This window comes from Stylophora pistillata, chromosome 7 (genome assembly GCF_964205215.1).
Source record: "Stylophora pistillata chromosome 7, jaStyPist1.2, whole genome shotgun sequence".
Taxonomy (NCBI): domain Eukaryota; kingdom Metazoa; phylum Cnidaria; class Anthozoa; order Scleractinia; family Pocilloporidae; genus Stylophora; species Stylophora pistillata.
In genome coordinates, this window is record NC_142525.1 from 4,483,827 (window position 1) to 4,508,945 (window position 25,119).

The following is a 25,119-nucleotide window of genomic DNA, read 5'->3' on the forward strand; positions in this document are numbered from 1 at the left end:
TATGGTATGACATTATTAATTGCACATGCCTCGAGCAGAATCGCTGCTCAGTAAGAAACTAACGGAACGCCGCACCTACGTCGTCAAATCGTGACTACAGTTTCCCAGTCCTTTATCTCAGGAAGCTTTCTGATGTGTGTAGGTTAGATTATATTACGGGTAACTTCTAAATTTTGAGTTTTTTGGCCGTAGAACGCAACATGATAGAATCAAATTGATCTCTAAACTGATTGCAGAAATCGAAAGTAAAATGCGAATATTTGGGAAATATTATTCCTCCAGCTGAGTTATTTTGCAAATCAATTTATGTTATTTGCTCTATTGTTGAAAGTTTACGTGATATACTAGTACAATTTGAAGCAGCAACAAGTATAAGGATAAAAGCGTCTGTTCTGAGAACAACCATAAAATATCTTGACTGCGAAAACACTAGAAGGAATTGAGGATAGCGGTGTCTAGAAAGTCCAAGTTTTCACAGCTTGTTCTTCATTCAGGCTATAATAGTTACATTTAGTATAGGAGTACGACCGAAAGGCATACTGTTGTGAGTACTGCAGATCTTAGAGAGGGTTTTTGTCTGGCTGGTCCTTCCACTTGTCAATTTAAAGTAGTAAATTCTCTCAATGCTGTGAGACAGGAAAATTTTTGTTTGCACCTTTGACCGTCTTTTTGAAAATTTCGCAAAGAACAACCCACGTGTTATCATATAGAAAAAGCAGTTTAGGACCAAAAATGGGTAAGAAAGACGATTTTACGAACAACCTTCAATTTGAGGCATTTCATAGAGAATCGAAAGCGAGCGGATCCATTTGAGTGGGCTACATAATACTGTGTGTTGAAGTCACAGCAATTTCTTCCAACAGCTGTTGATTGAATCCACTTCTAGCGTTGTGTAACAGATTGTGCTTACACCAGGAGAGAAGCTCAAGGCCAAAGGTAAGAGAAATGCTTTTAACAAACCAACGTGAAATAATGATGAAGTAACATTAATGATCATTACGTACGTGCGTGTATCGCACATGAGGAAACGACGCCTAAGAAACACATATTGTAAAATCCTTCTCAGTTCCTTAACTCAGCAAGCTTATTGGTACGTGTAAGCTCGATTCTACAGTGGGTAACCTTTGAATTTCGAAGGTTTTTTTTTTTCTTCCGACGCATAGAGCAACGTGCTAGAACTCAAAATTTACTAAAGCCGAACGGCAGTCGAAAGTCAAATAGATGAAAGACTTGGAAAATATTCCTCAAACTGAGTTGTTAAAAAACTCAATTTACATTCTTTGCTGCGTTGTTCAAAACATGAGATTTTCTTGCACAATTTAAAGAAGCAATAAGTGTAAGGATACAAGTGTCTGTTATGATTACAGCCATGGAATATTCTCGAAACTTCATTTCAAGAGCGCTAAAAGTTTTGATGAACACGAAGTCGCGAACCAATCAAATTGGACTGTTCCCACGCTTGGAAGGACCTTAGCTCGTGCAGTTCCAGCACTCTTGTTCCCAGCACTCTTGATCACAATGACTTTTTATCCGAATTTGAGCATTTTTGCACTGTTTGGGAAAAATTTCAGCACAATTTTCACAATTTTCCCTTTGTTAAATGCAATGTTTTGTCTTCGAAACGTTTTAATTAAGTAACGCCGAGTAATTCTATTATCATGAAGCTGAATTATGAATAATTCCACCTTGTCACCTGTTTAGCTGACTGTTGTCATGGATTTGCACGAGCTAAGGTCCTTTCAAGCGGGGAACAGTCCAATTTGATTGGTTCGCGACTTCATCGTGTCGTCTTCATCAAAACTTTTAGCGCTCTTGAATTGAAGTTTCTGTGATGCTTCGATACAATAGATCGACATAACTGAACAGTGGTAGCTTAATAAGGTTGATTGTATACGGTTCTGTGATGATATGACTGCTTTAGAAAGTATGCTTGACTGATAATAAAGAGTTTTTGTGCGACACAGGCTGTTATGAGATACAATGAATATATGAGGTTCATATATTTTGAACTTCGGTATTAGATTCGTATGATGCACGATCCTCGCAGTAGATAGGGCTATTTATGCAATAGCGAAAAACAGACCTGAAAAAAATCAGGCCTGTACGGGACTCGAACCACGGACCTCTGCGATACTAGTGCAGCGCTCTACCAATTGAGCTAACAAGCCAACTGGGAGCAGGCTGTTAAGTTGATTCTTAATAAACCCATGAAAGTGATAAATGAGATACAATGAATATATGAAGTTCATATATTTTGAACTTCGGTATTAGATACGTATGATGCACGATCCTCGCAGTAGATAGCGCTATTTATGCAATAGCGAAAAACAGACCTGAAAAAAATCAGGCCTGTACGGGACTCGAACCACTGACCTTTGCGATACTAGTGCAGCGCTCTACCAATTGAGCTAACAAGCCAACTGGGAGCAGGCCGTTAAGTTGATTCGTAATAAAACCGTGATAGTGATAAATGAGATACAATGAATATATGAAGTTCATATATTTTGAACTTCGGTATTAGATACGTACGATGCACGATCCTCGCAGTAGATAGCGCTATTTATGCAATAGCGAAAAACAGGCCTGATTTTTTTCCTCACAAGATCAATACAATATCAAGCAGGCAGGTGGTGAGAATAAACAAAGTATATAAATTAGGGATTATCAGATGATCCAATACCGAATTCTCTAATTCTCATCATAAGAATTGTATGGCAGATAATAGTGGAAGTTACAGACGAGATCTTGGCAATGAATTAAGGGTAATGGACTGAAATAATTTGGACATTTGTTGTAACATTTGCACTTTGAGGTTCAAATTTCAAGATCTGTCGTCTTCAGTCATCCAGATGACTGCTTCTGATCCTTTGGTTTGAGTTGATTAATATGTAATTATACACCGAATGCAAATATGGCGTCCAATTTTAGTTGCCACTGTTTTGGACTGACTAGCCTCTCACACTTAACCTTTTGTATCCCACGTGAAGACGAGGCTAGTCAGTCCAGAACAATGACAATTCAAATTGGACGCCATATTTGCTTTAGGTGTATTAGACGGATCGCGTGATCTGATAGACAACACCTTAATTCGCAAAGCATTGCATCCAACCATTGTGCTGGATCGTCGGACGCTAACTAACGCATCTTTTTACAATCTGAAAAGAACAAGTCACTTGATGTCATGTAGAAAATTAGTTTGAAGCCAGAAGCACAGGTGAGACAGACGAGTTAGACAAAAGCCATCTATTTAAGACATTTGACGAAGAATCAAAACCAAGTGGTTTCACTCGAGTGATTAATGCTGTGAGTTGAATTCAAATCAATTTCTTTTGACAGATGTTTGTGGAATCGATTTCAAGGGTTGTGTAACTAACAGATTGTGTCTAAATCAATAGAGAATCTCAAAGTTAAAGGTAAGAACACTGCTTTTTAATAAATCAATGTATAAATGTTGATGTAAGGTATGACATTATTAATTGCACATGCCTCGAGCAGAATCGGCGCTTATTAAGAAACTAACGGAACGCCGCACATATGTCGTCAAATCGTGACTAAAGTTTCCCAGTCCTTTATCTCAAGAAGCTTTCTGATGTGTGTAGGCTAGATTATATTACAGGTAACATCTAAATTTTGAGTTTTTTGGCCGTGGAACGCAACATGATAGAATTAAATTGATCACTAAACTGATTGCAGAAATCGAAAGTAAAATGCGAATACTTGGGAAATATTATTCCTCCAGCTGAGTTATTTTGGAAATCAATTTATGTTCTTTGCTCTATTGTTGAAAGTTTACGTGATATACTAGTACAATTTGAAGCAGCAACAAGTATAAGGATAAAAGCGTCTGTTCTGAGAACAACCATAAAATATCTTGACTGCGAAAACACTAGAAGGAATTGAGGATAGCGGTGTCTAGAAAGTCCAAGTTTCACAGCGTGTTCTTCATGCAGGCTATAATAGTTACATTTAGTATAGGAGTACGACCGAAAGGCATACTGTTGTGAGTACTGCAGATCTTAGAGAGGGTTTTTGTCTGGCTGGTCCTTCCACTTGTCAATTTAAAGTAGTAAATTCTCTCAATGCTGTGAGACAGGAAAATTTTTGTTTGCACCTATGACCGTCTTTTTGAAAATTTCGCAAAGAACAACCCACGTGTTATCATATAGAAAAAGCAGTTTAGGACCAAAAATGGATAAGAAAGACGATTTTACGAACAACCTTCAATTTGAGGCATTTCATAGAGAATCGAAAGCGAGCGGATCCATTTGAGTGGGCTACATAATACTGTGTGTTGAAGTCACAGCAATTTCTTCCAACAGCTGTTGATTGAATCCACTTCTAGCGTTGTGTAACAGATTGTGCTTACACCAGGAGAGAAGCTCAAGGCCAAAGGTAAGAGAAATGCTTTTAACAAACCAACGTGAGATAATGATGAAGTGACATTAATGATCATTACGTACGTGCGTGTATCGCACATGAGGAAACGACGCCTAAGAAACACATATTGTAAAATCCTTTTCAGTTCCTTAACTCAGCAAGCTTATTGGTACGTGTAAGCTCGATTCTACAGTGGGTAACCTTTGAATTTCGAAGGTTTTTTTTTTCTTCCAACGTATAGAGCAACATGCTAGAACTCAAAATTTACTAAAGCCGAGCGGCAGTCGAAAGTCAAATAGATGAAAGACTTGGAAAATATTCCTCAAACTGAGTTGTTAAAAAACTCAATTTACATTCTTTGCTGCGTTGTTCAAAACATGAGATTTTCTTGCACAATTTAAAGAAGCAATAAGTGTGAGGATACAAGTGTCTGTTTTGATTACAGCCATGGAATATTCTCGAAACTTCAATTCAAGAGCGCTAAAAGTTTTGATGAACACGAAGTCGCGAACCAATCAAATTAGACTGTTCCCATGCTTGGAAGGACCTTAGCTCGTGCAGTTCCAGCACTCTTGTTCCCAGCACTCTTGATCACAATGACTTTTTTTCAGAATTTGAGCATTTTTGCGCTGTTTGGGAAAATTTCAGCGCAATTCTCACAATTTTCCCTTTGTTAAATGCAATGTTTTGTCTTCGAAACGTTTTAATTAAGTAACGCCGAGTAATTCTATTATCATGAAGCTGAATTATGAATAATTCCACCTTGTCACCTGTTTAGCTGACTGTTGTCATGGATTTGCACGAGCTAAGGTCCTTTCAAGCGGGGAACAGTCCAATTTGATTGGTTCGCGACTTCATCGTGTCGTCTTCATCAAAACTTTTAGCGCTCTTGAATTGAAGTTTCTGTGATGCTTCGATACAATAGATCGACATAACTGAACAGTGGTAGCTTAATAAGGTTGATTGTATACGGTTCTGTGATGCTATGACTGCTTTAGAAACTATACTTGACTGATAATAAAGAGTTTTTGTACGACACACGCTGTTATAGTCGACAGAAAATCGAGAGTTATGCACTAGTCAATTGAAACCCCCACACCCCGATCCCCGGGATAGGGCGGGGAATTAACGCGACTAGACCGTGGATTTAACCCGTATTTAACAGCGTGGAGTCACGGGTGGGCGGAAACTTAACACTTACCTTCAAATAGCGGGGCATTTTGGCGGGGATATTAACAGTGTACCGGAAGTTAGGTCTCTGCTGTGGACTGGAACCAAAAATCTCCAACACGTGAAGGAAAAGGAGAAACAACATGGCGGACGCTGTGAAAGGTATTTATATGCTTCATCCCTTCGTAATTTTTTAGTAAACCAGGCCATCCTCTGAATTTAGTGCCTTTCTGTGAGAATTTAATATTATACAGTTTAGAATTTGTTTGCATTTATCTCGATTTTCATGGTATTAATGTCAAATGCAAAGCTATGGACATTAGCAATGCTAATATTAGTTTTGCTTTCTGCGTAGTTTAATAACGAGTTTGTTTTGTATTGTAGATTCTTTTCCAGTTTCAAGAGAGACGGAAGGCGAGAGATGTCAGAGTTGAAACTCTAGCTGAATTACTTCATGTAGCCCGAGGAGACTTTGGTATTCCCGAAGAGCAAGGAAACATTATTTTGCAACGGTGCGACGAATCGTGGAGTGAGTGGCTTGACATAACTGAAGCGGCAGAGCTCAAAGATAGGGCTAAAAAACTTCCACTTCCATATCATGATGCTTGCTGGAGGTAGTATTAAAGCATTGCATTGCTCTTGAAGACTCGTAGGGTACATATTCTTGTAGCTATGTCTTTGTGATTCATTATATGAACAATTGTTAACTTTTTTTGTTTATTGGTCACTTTTGAATTATTTCGGAAGTGTTAAGTGAGTTAAGACCACTGAAAAACTTCTAGTACCGTATCACTTAACATATCACTTTCATTGATATTTGTAAACAAAAACAAATGAAGTCTCGCTGTTCATATGATACATGCCTGTGCGTGAGTTGTAATACTAATAGCTTGTGTCAAAAAGCATAGCAGTCCATGTTTTGATAATTCTTCAAGGCAGAGCAACATCACAATTTCCTTCTAAACAGTGGACTTTGGAGTGAAAATTGTTTGAATGATGAGTGCTTCAATCTATAATCTACTTGCTAATAAACTGTTTAAAAAGGGCCAAAATCTGATTTGTGTTTATTGCGTAAATCAGCCAAAAAACACTGGGGCCTTGACAAGCGACCGAGGATATGGGGTTACACGGGGTTTTAACAATAAATGATTCCCTGGTGACTGGGGAAAACAGCAAAATTTAACACTTCACAAATGTTAAATTCCCCGCCCTATCCCGGGGGTCGGGGGGTGGGGGTTTCAATTGGCTGGTGCATTAAAAGTTTCATTAAACTAGGATATGTTTATATCTCTGCTAGGAGATAATAAAAAAGAGCCAAAAATGCTACTGCAAGCAACTTTCGTGCGCTATTTCTAGATTTCAAGCAGTTTTTGTAGAAATCGAGCTCTATTTGAGAACTTTTTTGCCATGTTTGAGCACGTTTTGGCGAAATGTAAAATAAGGAATCTTGAATATGGAGTTTAGAATGGGAATCAATTGTAGGGGTGTCAAGAAAGTCAGTTTCACACCTTGTTCTCCTTGCAGGCTGCATTAATTACACAAGATATTTTTACAGCCATAGGGCATTTAAACTATTCTAAAACAAAAGAAAAAAATTAAGAGCAGGATAATTTGCCTACAGCTGGTGTTGCTTGCTATATGTGTGTTTTTACATCTCCATGCAGAACACACAAAATTTATTCCGATCCATACATGTCAAGTTGGATGATATTCATTGTGATAAATATACAACTCTTTTGAGAGAAATGTTTCGGCATGCATATGCCATCTTCAGTCAATGAGTAAATGAGTACTCACTCAGTCAATGAGTACTCATTGACTGAGTGAGTCAATGATGTGAGTGAGTCAAAGATGTCATATGCATGCCAAAACATGTCTCTCAAAAAGTTGTGTATTTCTTACAATGTCTACTATACTTGCTATTACTGCGACATTTTGGATAATATTCTCAAATTAATCGAATATGCTGAAGACTACCCAGGAAACTTAGAAGACTAAATGTGATATTTGCAGTGTTCTATGAACTGTGCAAAGAGATATGGAATGGCAAATAATGTCACTTGAGCAGATTTGTCAAGAGTTGAAAAAACTATGCTATAAGGTGCTCTCTTCTGTTAAAAGTTTAGTTACTTGATAAACGGAAAGGGGGTTAATCTTCACAGACTTGTACCATAGTCTAGCTCTCAGATTGGGAATACATAGGCATTTTTTTATGACTTATATACTCATGTAGCCTTAAATCTGAAGGAAAGAAATGGATTGTTCTCTATGAATGAAATATTGTGTTTAAATGGTACTTTCACACTACATTTAGTGTTCACTCTTCATACTTGTTAGTATGAATCAATAGACTTTTTGAGGGGAAATGCCTTTTTCCAATAAACAACTTAAGAGTAAATGCCAGTAAAAATCAAAGAAATCGCGGACACAGTTCAAAATTGAATTTCGCCCATACTTTGTCCATTGGTGGGCTTTAGTCCAATACATATGACAGCAACGTTCGTTTGTTAAAATTCTCCCTTGTATAGGAGAAATCTAATTTAAATGGCTTACGGCATTTTCTTTAACAAAACCTTCAAAACTGGCATAATTCGTGGCGCTGTCGAATGAGTTCATGACAAGTCTTGAATTAGGTTCACATTAATCCTGATCTTCTGATACCTCTGCAATTGATTGGCAGCAGAACCAACTCATAACCTTTCCTTAAAAATAAAATATGATTTTTTTTTAAAGTGCACCTACAGCTGCTCTAAAATGGATTCGTTAGTACTTCAAACAAATGTGCCAAAAATGCTCGCGGTACGCAATGAAACCGACCACGTAATCTCCTTAGCCATGTTCAAGGATAGCTTCAACTTTCTACCGTTTTATTTCCCTGAGATCTTTGGTATATGTACAACAAGACATTCCTGAAGTAAGCCAATTTTCAATATCTGCCATTTTGAAGTCACCTCGGAGATATCCGCCGTCACACACATGTTTGTGGTGTAAAGTTTCCAGTGTGAAGCTCCTCTGAATTCTTAAGCGAAGCAAAATCAATGGAATAAGTCAATTATGCATCAGAGCAAAATGTAGAGGTATACATAACGGAAACACATCAAGAAACGTTTACAAAATCTGCTGACTCATCTCTCAACCCCGTCTTTAAATGTTTGGCTCGTCATGAGATGTGTGTTTCGTGCAAAATTCTGCTTTCTCCTTTTCACATGCGACCTTTGCTGGGTAAGTCGGCCTCATGTTGGCAGTGTTTCCTATCTGAACACTTTTCGGTGGAAAAACAATCGAGGAGCGTACAACGGGGTTCGATCAGTTATCTGTTCTGTCACGCAATCGAATAACAGGCATCATCGAAGCTGTGACTGCATTCTTTTTAATGTTAGGAGAAGTAAGTTGTAAAAAGACCCACATATTAACTGCGTGCAAAGAATGAACCCAAATTTTCTTTTTTAAACATAGTGGCTTTCTTAAGTTGAATGTTATAGTCTCAAAGATTTGCTTTTTGCTTGACGTGCTCAGGTAGGCAACCTATCTCTCGACAAGAGACAAGTATCTCACGCAATGAGCAACATTCCCAATTATTCATAGATGTGGACATGTAATTGGGTTTTTTGGCAGTTCGAATTTGAACAAAAATAACTCACCGTGAAGCAACTTCCTTTCCATCTATACCCAATTATTTTCTTACCATTACGGTGTACCATAAAAGCCCACACTTTATCGTCATGTCTTTGGTGTTCAATTCATGACAGCTTTGTTACAGTTGATGTTTTGTAATGTCACCGACAATAATTCAGTTAAACCATATCCTTACAGGAGACAATCTCCTCATGGCTTCTGCCACTCCATCATATCCTTCTACCAAAGAAACCTCTAATTATGCTCAGCTGTGTCGCCTTCTCGTTGGTGTTGGATCATGTGTGCTAAGGGAGATCTTTGACAGGATATGTCCACCAGGACACCTTCAGACTGTTCTGACTGATGCTACAAATCGTGCAAAATTGCAAACACTGCGAAAGAAAAGAGTCCTGAGTACCTCCCAGTGGGTGAAACTGTATCCTGCTGGGAAATCGTCAGTTTCCTCTATACACTTTGACAGTTCCCTACTGCTACTTCTTCTGAGGAACATTTGGGGCCTGGCCTTCCCTACCTCTGGCAGGGATGACCTTCCCCTGGTAACAGACACCACTCCAGCAGCTGACATCACTCGCATCAAGATCCTCAGAGACAGAGTTTACAGCCATGTTACCAGTGGTTCAGTTGATGATCCAACCTTCAGTTCTTACTGGAATGACATCAAAGACACCTTTCAGCGTATTGGAGGGACCCACCATCAAGATACCATCAATGATCTTGAAATTGATTGTATGGATGCCGATCTTGAGGAACATTACCAAAAGCTTTTTAGAGAGTGGCTGAAGGATGAAGACTGCATCAGAGACAAATCACATGAAGATGAAGTAGTAAAAAAGGCCAGAAAGGAAGATGACCTGGAGGATTCCATTGAGATGTCTGAACAAAGTTCTGGGAAGGAAGGTTTGTTTGATTTACTTTTGTTGATTTGAAGTCTTTTCAATAATGTTAGATATAGTGAATTGGAAAATAAAAAGAATTTCTCCCAAAATTTCTGTTCGAAAAGTCACACCAACATGCACATGCAAGTGAATTTTCGTTTTTTTTCTTGATGATGGGAAGTTATATTATTTTGTAAAAAACTCATAGCTAAGATATAATTTTGTACTGAAGATGATGAATTTGAAGCCTGATTATTTGAGGGAAATGTTGTTACTCAGCAAATGACACAGGCATGCACACTAGGAAAAAAATGGGAGCACAAGGAGTTCTTTTCTCCATGAGTATGCTGGTGAAATTTGTGTCCTGTTTTATCGGTTAGTGTGGGCATAATTAGAGGTTATTTCATGGTTGGTGAGTGCGTACGATTTTTATTCGCGACGAGTGAATAAAAATCATACAGGCGAACTAACTGTGAAATAACTTATTTATTATATACATACCGAGATTCATAAGCGAACAGAACTCAGAGATAAACATATCTTTACTTTCTTTCAAAGGAAAGTAACGTGCGGTCAAGCCGCCTTTCAGGAGTTGCACTGAAATTGTTTCCTTCTAAAATACTTCTTTACATCTTTACATCTAAATTATTAAGCGGAAATGCCGTTAAAAGGCAGAACTAGGTAGAGTAAATTAAGACATCCTGAAAATAATTTCTGTTGAAATAGTTCTATGGAAGTTCAAAATTTTGAAATAAAGAAGTGAAAACCCGAGACTTACCTTGGTCCATTTGTCTCGTTTCACCTTTTAAAACAAGAAATTCGTGGAACAGAGCGACATCATGTTTGGTCTTTTTCTTGGTGTTTTCATTTTCGTGTCTGTGTATGAACTCTTCTACTGATGAATCTAGGATCTGGAAACAGTTAGTCTGATTTGAAGCCATCTTTCTAAAGAAAAATGCATCTAAGCTCTTAGAAATATGCTATTTGTCAGTCAAGAGGAGTGGCAAGCGAGCGACACAGTTTTGTTCACTAGTGAAAATAATGATATAGCCAATCAGAGCGTCGATACGTCGTTTTTCACTAGTGAAAAAAATGACCAATCAGCTGGCTCTTCTTGCGCGAAGAGACTATTTTAATCTCGGTGCTTTTTGGTGTGTAAATCTTGATATGAATATAATAAACTGTTTTACGCATGGTCAAGGACTCATTGATACATGTATATTATTGATAACTGGTTTTCTATTCTCTTTCTACGTTGTCTTTGATTTCATGTGGATCATCTAATAACTTGTGATGAATGAATGGAAAAAATATTAAAACTCCATTCTTTGTTTTCAGAGACAGTACTAGTGTCAGGGGAGAATAGATCAGCACAGAATAGTAAAGCCAGCCCACCAAAGCTCAGTGTTACACTTCCACTGATGAGTGATCTTCCAGACACCTCTTCTGATTGGAGCAAATATGTCAAACTCCCCGTTGATATTCTGTTATTAACAGTGGAGGACTGTGAGTTCTTAAGCTGTTTTGCCTACCTGAAGGAACCCTTTAAGAGTTACCACAACAGTATTGGCTATGTGTACTTTGGCTGCATGGGTGATGATCAAGGAAACAAAATGAAAATCGCATTGATGAGGTGCTACAAAGGTCGTGATGTTCCTGGGGGCTCTTTGTCTGTTTCAAAAGATGCAATCTTACTCTTGAGACCCAAGGCTATTATTTCTGTTGGTGCCTGCAGTGGTTTGGACAGCAGAGAGGCTAAGCTAGGAGATGTGGTTGTTTCAGCAAAGCTGATAACAGCTGCACACCAAACTCCCCCCAGCAGAGATATTGGTAACCTAATCAAACATGTGGCTGATGGGTGGAAGGCACCTTTACAAAATGCTGATGAATATAATGCCAAAGTGCACTGTGATGGAGTGTTTCTGAGTATCTCAGAGGCAAACAAGGACATGATTGGTCAACATCCTGAAGCAATTGCAGTTGAAATGGAAGGTGGAGGTGAGAATCATGTTATTTATGATGATTTATGAGTCAAAGATACAGTATTTGCACCTGTAGCAAGTGTTTTTAGAGAAGCTGTGCTAGAATTGTCTCAGCTGGCTCAAGAAACTTTGCAGGAATTGTATATGCAAATTTGATTTTGTTTTAGGCTAGCGTTTGGTAGGAAGATGTTTTTGTAAGGGTGAAGGTGACAAATTAATTAATTTACAATTGATTTGCCCCTTCAGGATGTCATGAATTGTCAAAGTTGTGTCTTCTAAAAATGTAGAAAGTATCCTGCTGAATTGTTTGAGGCCTGGGGAGTAGAATCACAGTCCTTATTAACCCCTTAACTCCCCAGACTGACCAAAACAGAATTTCTCCTTCCAAGATCAATATGATATCAAGCAGACAAGTAATAAGAATAGACCAAATATCAAGAAAGTGATTATTAGTAGATCCAAACCCAATTCTCCCAACGAACATTATAGGATAATTAGATCTAGGGAGTGAAAGAGTTCACTCTAATTGATAACATTTTGTCTCTTGAGAAATGTAAACTGAAAATTAATTTTACAGTCTTGGTGTACAAGTTTTCTTGTAAACATTGGTTGCACATGTGGGGACTTACACTAACCTCTTTCTGTGATGTGGATGTTTACCAGAAGCTAGAATGTGAATCTGTGTGAACTTCAATTGAACAATAATTATCACAAGGATGCAAAGAAGTAAGCTTATATGGTTAAGAGACATGTCAGTGTTAAGAGACATTCATGAATGTTTTTTTTTTTCAGGAGTGTTTGCAGCAGCCCATGATTTTAAGACAGAATGGGTGGTAGTCAAGGGCATCAAAGACTTTGCAAATGAAAGGCAGTCTTCAAGTGAGCAATGGAAACAGATTGCTTGTGTGATGGCGGCATCTGTTGTGGCCAACATTTTGAGTGATCCAGTCATATTCCAAGATTGGCCTCACTATAATGCAGGTATTTCTGTCTCAATTTTTTTAATTTTAAGGGATAGATGTGATTTAGATCTAAGTTTCCACAGCATATTTTTGTATGGATTGCAATCAGAATGAGTCATTCAGTAACAGTTTACAAAATAGGAAATCAATCAAGGTACACTAATTTTGATTCCCATGTAAGTTGAACGTGGTTTATTTAAACCTTTACACCCTGATATCTGTATTCATATTTCCCATACTTTTCTCTATACATTTACTTCCAAGGGAACTGACAAGGAGAATTCATTCAACAATCAAAGCTTCCTAGTTTGGCAATAATTTCCTCTATTCCTGTCATCTTTATGAATGACTCAGCAGTATTACTGTAATGAAAAAATAGATGCAGGCCACTCAAAGGATATAAATGGTTACTGTAAGTGTTAGGGAGAAACTTTTGGTTACATTGAGGGATGTAACAATGGATAACAGTTCATTCTGTGAGTGAAGAGAAAATCTGTATTCTGTAGTTAGCTTGGTTTATATAACGTAGCTCCATTTTCTGCCTTTAAAAGCACACACAACCTACAATTCCTCTATTCGCTCCGACGAAGGGCTAACGCTCGAAATGTCAGCTTTTTTAATCGTTACGGTGGCCAATTTACCATTTCAACTTTGTTGATATATCCAAATCATTTGGTTTATATAACAGCCAAAATACGGAGAACTGACAGAGGCTAATGACATCTGCAAAAGAGATTTGATGACTGATTTGAAATATATTCCAGGGCCAATTTGCAACACATCAAATTGTTTTCACACGTTTTACTCCCCTGATCTCATTACAAATTCTCCATACCATCTGCCATTAATTCTTATGATGTTCCTTTAAATAAATTGGTATGAGATCAATTTTTAATCCCCTATTGATATTTATTTTCATTCTCATCACTTGTCTGGTTGATACTGTATTGATATTGTAAGAAGAAATTCGGTCTTGGTCACTCATGAAATTTTTGAAAGGATTAAACTAATAAAGAAGACTTATTGAGCGAAATGTGTACAACTGTATTTTGATGTTGGAAAGTTTTTGGAATGAGAAGGAAAGTGATGGATGCCAGCTCACATATTTATGTGTTTTTTTAACCTTTTTCTTGGAACCTGGAATTGATATCACGTTGGTTTGAGACCATTTTAAGTGAATGTCGTAAGAACAAATTGGTTTAACATTTTCACTCCTATGATTTCGTTGGTAATTATTGTCTTCACTGTCTGCCACATAATTCTTATGATGTTACTTTGAAAAACTTTGTGTTGGGTCAATCAACAATCCCCTTGTTGATATATTTCTTAATTCTCATCACTTGTCTGCTTGATGTTGTATTGATATTGTAAGGAGAAATTCTGTCTTGGTCACTCATCAGAATTAAAGGGTTAAACTGACAAAATTGTTTTTGTTTCTTTAATAATTTAGGTGCCAATGAATTACCTGCTCAAGGTAAGTTCCACATGTTCTCATGATTGAAATACTTGTAGCCTTAGTGATGTTTATTGCTCACTACATACAGTAGTTATATAATGATTAGTGAATCATAGAATGCGTCAGACTTTTAGAATTGTTTCGTTCCTGCTGTCTCAGACTTTAATTAATTTGTAGATTAGGCTTAGCAGCCCTTTCCATTGAACAGACTTCATTTCATCACATTTTGCCAGTTTGAAAGGTTTGCACAAACTAGTACGTAATTTTTCACTGCCTGCTTTCCTTGGTGATGTTAAGGTGGCTGAACACAGTTTTCGTGGGCGCTTTTGCTGATGCAATTGACCGCATGCCCAAGGATTGTGAAAAACAAACATGCCGTCAATGGAGGGTTCATTTTATTTACTCAACACGTACCTAAACCATCTGTGCTATTTCTGTACTTGTACTTGCTTTATTATACTTGTACATTTCAGTACCAATCATTATACTTGTTGTCTTACTTTGAAGTAACATGTTGAGTTTAGATATAACTTTGTGAACTTTATGTCATGATTTAATATTTTGGGATAGATGTTTATTGAGTACATTTTTTCCAACTTTGTACCTTTTCAGTAAATTTGCAAGGGGGGGTAAGCATTACTTCTCCGTTTTTGCTGCCCCACCCCCCTCTCTCCTCTTCTTGAAAGAAAATCAGGAAGTTCCCAAATGTCAGAGAAGTAATTAAAAAAACTAAAGAACCCACTTGTTTATTTAAGGGGGGGTGTGTTGCTAGGGAATTTAAATTACATTACACACAGCGATGAATCTAGTTACAGTAAGTAGTTCACTTTCATCAGAGACAAAACTCAAAAAAATTATTATTTTCAACAGGTTTACCTGAGAAACCCACCATCACAAATGTAGAAAGTAAAGTTGACAAAGATTTCACTGTGACCTGGTCAGAAGTAGAGGCTAATAGCAGTAATTGCTGCATTAAATACCGTCTGGAATGGACGAAACAACCCATGACACAATCCACAGAACTGGTTCAACGGGGAAACATTGTGGAAACTCACTACGAAATAACTGGTCTCGAGTATGACGCAGAGTACGAAGTGAAGCTGTTTGCTGTCAACAAACAAGGTGACAGTGAGCCAGACGTCAGAACATTTAAGACAAAGAGTGGTATGTGCTGTACCTTAACTTTGAGTGGAATAGTTGCAGATGAAATAAATAAATAAATAAATAAATGGGTGGGTCCTAAATCCCAGAGTAACACTGCTTTTTCTAAAACAAAGAATTGAGAAACTTTGTGACAATAGGTTGAATACTCATACCGTAGCACTTGTAAAAGAAAAGACAATGATTTCCCAAACTCTTTCGAACAGGCTGAGGTCCATATTGTGAACTTGAAGTCATGATTTAATAATCTGGCATATTGTATGTTTACTGTAAACATTTTTTCAACTATGTACCACCTTATTGTAGGCCAAATCTATACCAAACGTTTTCTGAACTTATAGGCTACCTGCAAGTCACATTAGTTGATCTCCCCTAAAAATTCTACAACTCTATTGTTATTTATTGTTCTCCGTTTTTGCTGCCCCACCCCCCTCTCTCCTCTACTTTAAAGAAAATCAGGAAGTTGCCAAATGTCAGAGAAGCAATTGAAAAAACTAAAAAACCCAGTTGTTTATTTAAGGGGGGTGTGTTGCTAGGGAATTTAAATTCATTACACTAAGCGATGAATCTAGTTACAGTAAGTATTTCACTTTCATCAGAGACAAAACTCAAAAGAATTATTATTTTCAACAGGTTTACCTGAGAAACCCACCATCACAAATGTAGAAAGTAAAGTTGACAAAGATTTCACTGTGACCTGGTCAGAAGTAGAGGCTAATAGCAGTAATTGCAGCATTAAATACCGTTTGGAATGGACGAAACAACCCATGACACAATCCACAGAACTGGTTCAACGGGGAAACATTGTGGAAACTCACTACGAGATAACTGGTCTCGAGTATGACGCAGAGTACGAAGTGAAGCTGTTTGCTGTCAACAAACAAGGAGACAGTGAGCCAGACGTCAGAACATTTAAGACAAAGAGTGGTATGTACTGTACCTTAACTTTGAGTAGAATAGTTGCAGATGAAATAAATAAATAAATAAATAGTTGGGTCCTAAATCCCAGAGTAACACTGCTTTTCCTAAAACAAAGAATTGAGAAACTTTGTGACAATAGGTTGAATACTCATACCGCAGCACTTGTAAAAGAAAAGACAATGATTTCCCAAACTCTTTCGAACACGCTGAGGTCCATATTGTGAACTTGAAGTCATGATTTAACATTCTGGCATATTATATGTTTACTGTAAACATTTTTTCAACTATGTGACCACCTTATTGTAGGCCAAATCTATACCAAACGTTTTCTGAACTTATAGGCTACCTGCAAGTCACATTAGTTGATCTCCCCTAAAAATTCTACAACTCCTTTGCCGACTATGCCTATGATATCCATTTTTAGCACTCCTTCAACATTCCTCTAGGTAATGTCTCCTGCCTAGTTCTTCCCTGGGAATCCATACAAATTACTTCTCGATCCTTTCAGCTCCACCTCCACTCTCCTCGTACTTAAAAAAAAACCCGCAGATTGCAAGGTTTCACAGAAGTAATTAAAAAACCTAAAACATCCTCTGGTGTATTCAAGGGGGTGGGGGAAGGGGAGAGAGGCCTCTGTCGCTAAGGAATTCGCATTCATTACGCACATCGCTGAATTTAGGAACATACCGCCTTGAAACGGTTTTTAACCAGATTTTTCACCTCGACTGTACTCCCAAACTAGATGAGAACGGAACCAATTGTCACAGCATCTGTTTCAACATCTGTCGGTTGATGATGTAAATATTTCTTTAAGAGCCCGGGACTATTCATGCAAATAGGTTAACTTAACCAGGGCAATAGAAAGACTAATATGTTGACAATTTTGTTGCCAATTGTAGATTTAGACTTTCCCATGAAGTAGGTAAACTTCAAAACTTCAAAAATGGTTTTTAAGTATTCTGATTCAGAAATCTTCTCTTAAGTCCACCTCGCCGGCCTTTTTGATCTCCAAAGTAGCGGCGGAGTCGGAACGCTGTTTTTATTACAAATTGGTGTTTTAGGGACATCCATTACCTAAATGTTCCGAATTGGTCACGAATCAGAAAAAGAAATCTGCTTAAGTGTAAACCAGATCTGAGATATCGTGCTCTTGAGAGATCCTCAGTGACTTATATTTAAACTCAATGGAGTACTTCTTACCAGAGATTACGAATTAGAAAAATCTGGTTTTTCAAAATTGACGGAAATATCTATTTCTGAAATTAGTTACGATGGGTCTTAAGTGTGATGGAGTTTGAGAAATGTACATTTTTCCATCTTTCATGGCTGCAAGTGACTTAACAGGACCGGTCAAGCGTCCTTAATGATACGTTACGCAACCCTTGTCAAGCTATTCTGACTACATTCCACTCCCCTCTCAAGGATAAATTTTTCATGAAATCCATTTTGTTTCAAACCTTATCAAGCGAAAGGGGAAGGGAGAGATTTGTTAACAATTAGTACAAATTGCAACCTACCATTAATTCTCGTGCGATTTTATTGGATACCTAAGTTATCAGGCAATAACTTCCGTCTGCGTCGATATTTGTCCTCTGATTGTTTCGGTCAGAAAGAAACAAAGCTAGTGGAAAAAAAAGCCTGCTCTAAAGTTTTCTCTTATCATCTCTATTTCCTTTTTTTCACACACAACAAAAACAAAGTCGTTTTGTTGAGTCCAGTGATAGTGGTATTAAAAGGCTGGTCGCATATACTCATCCGCCGTCAGATCAACACTGACTTTTTAAAGAGCGGTTTTCGCGCAATATGAAAATTAAGAGTTACAAAATAAATACACTCTTTTCTGGTTTGCGGACTGTTAATGTTCGTGGCTCGGAGACTGTCCTAATGATGTTACATTTTCCCTCGAAACTTTGCGTCTAGGCCTTGTAACATAGACTGAGGGCAAAGTTACCAAATACCGATTGGCTGATACGGAGAGCATTTTGAAATTAATTTTGGTATTTGCCCCAGGCAAGTTGTCAGAAAAGTGACGTCAGCCTTGTAACCTCGCAACGCGAAACCAAGGGTGGTCTTTAGGATATTGTGGGTTTGTAAAAGAATAGGCTAAGACGGACACGATACGAAGCGTGTGACGACTAGAATAAAGATAGGAAAAGAAAACTACGTGAGTGACTAGTGTTGCTATACTGGGATTTCCAACACTAACTGGCACCTCCGACGGGACTGAGATCGAGACATGGAACTGGAGGCACTACAGAAGGATTTGGACGCAAAACTCAAGCTTTTGGCGTACAAGCAAGAAAAGGGAAAGGGCATTGTGGACAAGGCAAACGCGACAACTATTGGGAGACACCGTGACGCGTTGGTGTGTTTAGCAAAAGAAGTGGACGAGATCAAATTAAAGATCGAAGAGAAGAAGATTGCAAAGGGTGAGCAAATGAACAAGGTATGTGCATGGAGCAATGAAATAGACAAAGTTATTGAGGGTGTAGACGCGGAGATCGAATACCTTGGGAAGTGTTTGGGGGAGGTGAAGAAAAAATCGCAAATGGCCGAAAAAGAAAGCGAGAAAGCGACAATCGCGAAGGAGAGAGAGGAGCAACTCGCGTTTGAAAAGGCACAACGGGAAATGAAGCTTGATTACGAAAAAAAATCAGAAGAATTAGGTAGGAAAAAAGGGAAAGGGTTATCAGGCGATTCCGGAATGCACACAAAGTTGCCAAAGCTATCAATAACGAAGTTTGATGGGTCCTTCGAACAATGGCTCTCTTTTTAAAACAAATTTTCCGCGGAAATAGACGCGACAGATCTGTCAGCAGTGACAAAGTTCGCTTATCTAAAGGAATTCCTTGTTACAAAGGTACGAGCGGACATAGATGGACTCCCGTTCAATCTTGAGGGGTACGAAAGGGCGAAGGCCATCCTAAAATCGGAGTACGGGAAAACGTCAGAAATTGTAAATGCATATGTAAACAACATCATGGGTTTGCCAACCATCACAAGCGCCAGTCCAAAAGAAATTAATGAGTCTTACAAAAAGCTTCTGTACAATGTACAAAGCTTAGAGACGCTCGGGAAGTTACGTGAAGTCTCCGGAAATGTGAGGGCGGTGTTAGACAAACTGAAAGGAATAAAGGGAGACTTAGTCCGGGGACACGAAGATTGGCGAGACTGGGATTTCGCTAAACTGATTCAGGCAATTAAAAGTTGGAGAGACATAAATTCAGAAGGAGAAGAAAGCGATGGTGCGAGTGTGTTCAAGAGGAAGAATGATCGCAACGACTGGAATGCACGCGTTCCGCCGCCACGCGGAAGGTCTTATCAGGTCCAACAACAAGCAAATGGAAGACAGATGCGCGGGTGCGTCTATTGCGATGACACGAACCACACATCCGCTAATTGCACCAAAGTTGTCGCGGTCGGAGACCGCAAACGAATTCTGAGCCAAAAACAGTTGTGTTTTAATTGTACAAGTGACAAAAGCAGAGCAGAAAGCTGTAGAAGCCGCGGGTGTCATAACTGTCAACGCCGACATCACACGTCAATATGTGATCACCCACCAAGCGGTCACACAACGAGGGGAAGATTTATGACGGCACAAAACAAAGGAACAGAGAGAGTCGTGTATCCCGTTGTTGTCGTAGAAGTAAATGGAATCAAGTGCCGCGCACTCCTAGACACTGGGGCAGGCAGCTCATACGCGTCGTCAGCTATCCTTGAACACCTGGGAAACAAACCGCTACGAGAAGAATTCAAGCGCATAGAGATGATGCTTGGGTCAACAAACAAGGTCATCGGGGTTGATAGCGTGACGATTGGCAGCCTTGATGGAAAATTTCGATTGGAAACGGAAGTCACCAGAGTGGACCGTAGTACATTGCTATCACTTGACAACCCAGGATATGCTGAGATACTGGAGAAATATCCCTACTTGGATGGGGTATACATGGACGACAGAGACAAGAAGCCTGAGCTACCAGTCCACAGTAACCTGGGTGCGAGCGGTCACGCAAAAATAGACAGAAACCATACCAAAGATCGGACGTCCCGGCGAACCTGTTGCAGAGCTAACAAAGTTCGGATGGACAATTATGTCACCAGGTAAAGAAGTTGACCTCTCTAATATGTTCTTGACCCAGACGACAGCGGCAGATTACGAACAACTATGCAAATTAGATGTTCTAGGATTGCGTGACACACCAGGCGGAGATCAAGCAGATGTTTATGAAGAATTCAAGGAACAATTAACACGAGGGCCAGAGGGGTGGTACGAGACGGGGCTACCCTGGAGGGGAAACCACCCTCCACTGCCCAACCACAGAGCGGGAAGTTTGAAGCGATTGGAAAGTACCATTCGGAAACTGGAGAAGAACAGAATACTCCAGAAGTATGATGCCATAATTAAAGACCAGCTTAACGAGGGAATAGTGGAGCGAGTGTCAGGCCCACCAGTGGGAAAGGAGTTCTATATTCCACATAAAGCAGTGGTGAGAGAAGCTGCAGAGAGTACCAAACTTCGAATCGTGTATGACGCCTCAGCCCGAGCTTCAGAGAAGGCTCCTTCTCTCAACGAGTGCCTTCACGCGGGACCTCCGTTGCAGAACAAGCTTTGGGCTGTTCTTGTCCGTGCACGTTTCCACCCAGTCGCGTTAACAGGTGATATCAAGCAAGCGTTCTTACAAGTACGAATACGAGAAGACAGGGATGCCATGAGATTCCACTGGATCACGGACTTGCAATCCAGGCGAGTGGAAATACTGAGATTCACGAGAGCTCTGTTTGGTTTGGCGCCATCCCCGTTTCTTCTTTTGGGAGTTATCAAACAACACCTGGAAGCCTGTCGTACCGAGAATCCGGACCTGGTGAGGGAAATAGAGAAGAGTCTATACATCGATGACCTCATCAGCGGCGGACCCACCATAAAAGCTGCCCTTGAAGTCAAAGCAGGCGTTACCCATGTCTTTAACCAAGCCTCATTCAAGCTGCGCAAGTGGCATTCAAATGTTCCGGCAGTGGAGTCCCCTGGTGAGTCTCTTAGCGAAGATACTACATTCGCGAAAGAACAGTTGGGTGCACCTCAAGAAGGAGGGGGATCTATTCTCGGGCTTCCATGGAACAAGCAACAAGATACCATTGAAATAAATTTCCCAACTGACTGCACCCAAGTGACAAAGAGAGGGATACTAGCGAAGATAGCAAGAGTGTATGACCCGTTAGGGCTCGCAGCGCCTATGACATTGAGTGGAAAACTACTGTACCGAGATGCATGTGATTTGAAAGTCAGATGGGATGCTCAACTTCCCGGTCAACTGGGAGCCAAGTGGTCAAGATGGGAAGCACAGCTACCAGTGAGCATTTCCGTACCCAGAGCCATACCTCAACACTTTGAAGAGATCAGCAACATTGAGCTACATTGTTTCGGCGACGCAAGTGGACAAGGCGTTTCTGCGGTAGTGTACGGTGTCATATCTCAACCATCCGGTGATAGTGTTGGGCTGATAGTAGCCAAAGCTAGACTGGCGAAGCAAGGCCTCACCATCCCCCGCCTCGAGTTGGTCTCAGGTCACATGGCGACCAATCTCATTGTGAACGTTAAGGAAGCATAAGAGGGTTTCCCAGTTGGAAATATGTTCTGCTGGTTGGACAGCAGCGTTGCATTACATTGGATCAAGGGAGCAGGGAGTTACAAGCAGTTCGTAAGCAATCGAGTGCAGAAAATCCAGCAACACCCAGAAGTAAACTGGCGTCATGTGGGTACAAAGGACAACCCAGCTGACCTTGGCAGTCGGAGCGGAAGCGTGGAAAATGAAGAGCTATGGTGGAGAGGGCCTCAGTGGCTACTAGACCGAGAGCGATGGCCAGCCGATATTAAGACAATGGCCACACCAGACAGTCAGGCGGAAGCAAAAGTGATACGGGAAGTATTCGCTGTAGCACAAGCTAAGACAGACATCCTAGACGCCTTGCTGATCAAGTTCAACTTATGGAAAACCCTAAGGGTTTGTGCGTGTGTGACTCGATTCATACATAACCTACGGAGCGAAAAGACGAGAAGATCCAAGGGACCACTCACGACAGAGGAGATTGAGATGCAGCGACACTTGTGGCCAAAGCGAGCACAGGTGAATTTGAAGAGAGACGAGCGGTTCGAAGATCATTGAGTTCAGCTGAACCTACAAGAAAACGCAGACAGGTTACTGGAATGCCGAGGGCGGATTCAGGGAGACTATCCCATTTACTTGCCTGAGTCTCATCCGTTCGCGGAGAAGATGGTTGCAGACGCACATATCAGGACACTCCACGGGGGAGTGAGCCTCACAATGGCAAAGATTCGTGAAAGGTACTGGGTTCCCAGGTTGCGACGCCTTGCAAAAAGAGTCGTTAAAGCTTGTAATGGCTGCAAGCGGTTCCGCGCCACAGCGTTCGCGGCTCCGCCACCAGGACAGCTACCAAGGGATCGTACCGAAGGAGAAAATGCGTTCCAAGTAGTCGGAGTGGATTTCGCCCGACCACTGAAGTATAGAAAGGGGAGGAATCATGAGGGCAAAGCTTACATAACGCTTTACGCCTGTAGCCTGACCAGAGGTATTTACCTTGAGCTACTACCCAGCCTAGAAACGGGAGAATTCCTTCAATGCCTGAAACGGTTTATCGCCCGACGTGGGCGGCCAGAAAAGATTTACTCAGACAACGGGAGTACCTTCGTGGCAGCAGCTAAGTGGCTGAAACAAGTGATGACTGACGAACGCCTCAACGAATTCCTCTCCCGTCAAGAAATCAAGTGGCAATTCAACCCGAGCAGAGCACCCTGGTGGGGAGGGCAGTTCGAGAGAATGGTTGGATTGGTGAAGAGAAGTCTACAGAAGACCATTGGAAACGGGTTCCTAACGTGGACCGAGTTAGAGGAGGTTATACTAGACGTAGAGGTTGCAGTCAACAACCGACCTTTAAGTTACGTGGAGGACGATGTGCAGCTACCGATCTTGACCCCCCACTCCCTGTTGTTTGGTAAACCAAATGCACTACTCGAGTTGGAACCGCACCGCATAGAAGACGGTGAATTACGCAAGCGAGCAAAGTATCTCAGACGATGCAAGGAGGCCGTCTGGAAACGATGGACGGGGGAGTACGTAAAGGGGCTGCGCGAACGCCATCGTCTAAAGAATCCTGGAAAGCCAGACAATCCTAGTGTGGGCGAGGTCGTGCTGATAAAGTCGGACGACAAGAATCGCGGGAAATGGAAGGTCGGGATCGTCACGGAACTAATCAAAGGGCGTGATGGTGTTGTCCGGGGAGCAAAGTTGCGCACAGGGACCTCACATCTAGAGCGAGCAGTACAGCAGCTGTATCCGTTAGAACTGTCATGTGATCGACCGGGAGACGGCGACAGACCTCCAACGACCGAGTTGCGCATTGAAGCGCCAGCGTTCAGGCATTCCCGTGATGCAACCGTCGCAGCAAGATTACGTATGGAGGATCTTGCTCACGATGAGGAAGGGGATTGAACTTTGAACCAAACCGAAACAGATTGGATGACAACAGCGGATCGGATGCTTGAACATTCTACTTATGAACTGAACATCTGCCACTATGGCTACTGATTGATCAATGATTAGTGTGATTAGGAAATCGATTAAGAATTCTAGATGATAGATTCGTTCATAAAATTTAAGCGGTAAGGTTCATTTCTCGACAGACATTTGCTCTCCGAGACAAATGGGGGGGAGGGTGTCGGAAAAGTGACGTCAGCCTTGTAACCTCGCAACGCGAAACCAAGGGTGGTCTTTAGGATATTGTGGGTTTGTTAAAGAATAGGCTAAGATCGACGCGATACGAAGCGTGTGACGAGTAGAATAAAGATAGGAAAAGAAAACTACGCGAGTGACTAGTGTTGCTATACTGGCATTTCCAACAAAGTACCGAAATTTAGGAAACGTTAAAATAGGTTACCTTTGCCTTAAACTTTTGATATCATTGCTGGCAAATGTTTTTCAACAGGGTTGCTTTCCTTTGTTTGACGTTGTACAAAAATAAAACTAAGTGAAAACTGAAATGGCTTTCCACGGACGTGCGTAACAGCATGCGCTATTGATCTTCTTAATAAATTTCTGAAAGCACGCGTGAAATTAATCCTTAATTTTACTCGGCTCTATGCAATGACCCCTCCAAATATTCACTTTTCATACAGTCTCGCAGCAGTGGACATTGTCAAGTGATATACCAGCCGCCCGAAAGGGTTTGTTTACCTAATAGACTTGATTTTTAAGGGAGGAATAACGCTTTAACGAAACAACCTTTCTATCCTTTGGACAAGGATCGATTTCTCAACTGATAAACACAATAGTCACTTTTCAAGCACACAGCTCTGTGTTAGTTAACGTCCCTGTGCTGAATTCGATAGAAAGTATTTAAACTGCATTTACTCGTGGTCACATAATAAGATATTTTCCTTCCCCATTTGTTTAGCCGTAAGTCCTTACACAACAGCTTTAAAAGTTCAACCCTGTGGAGTAAGAATTAAGGTACACAAACTGCTCTCCTCGCGTTCTTGTTATTTATTAAATATTTTCCCTTTCTCA

The 25,119-nt window shown here is 40.3% G+C and overlaps 2 protein-coding genes, 1 long non-coding RNA gene and 1 pseudogene across 4 annotated transcripts in view; all 4 read left to right on the forward strand.

Moving 5' to 3' along the window:
- The window catches only part of LOC111346639 (uncharacterized), a 327,471-nt gene that overhangs the window by 298,680 nt on the left and 3,672 nt on the right, over positions 1 to 25,119 (forward strand). For both annotated transcript variants that reach the window (XM_088726992.1, XM_088726993.1), the window contains 2 exons: positions 15,329 to 15,622; positions 16,253 to 16,546. In XM_088726992.1, the coding sequence (XP_088583118.1) occupies positions 15,329 to 15,622; positions 16,253 to 16,546 (588 nt within the window). The remainder of the gene's footprint in view (positions 1 to 15,328; positions 15,623 to 16,252; positions 16,547 to 25,119) is intronic.
- On the forward strand, positions 4,399 to 6,599 carry LOC148726283 (uncharacterized). The gene is made up of 2 exons (XR_015989408.1): positions 4,399 to 5,709; positions 5,932 to 6,599. It is a non-coding gene; the product is annotated as an uncharacterized LOC148726283 (long non-coding RNA).
- LOC148726284 (uncharacterized) lies at positions 18,777 to 19,316 on the forward strand. The gene has a single exon (XM_088727107.1). The coding sequence runs from the start codon at positions 18,777 to 18,779 to the stop codon at positions 19,314 to 19,316; it is 540 nt and encodes a 179-aa protein (XP_088583233.1).
- On the forward strand, positions 19,521 to 25,104 carry LOC148726285 (uncharacterized; annotated as a pseudogene).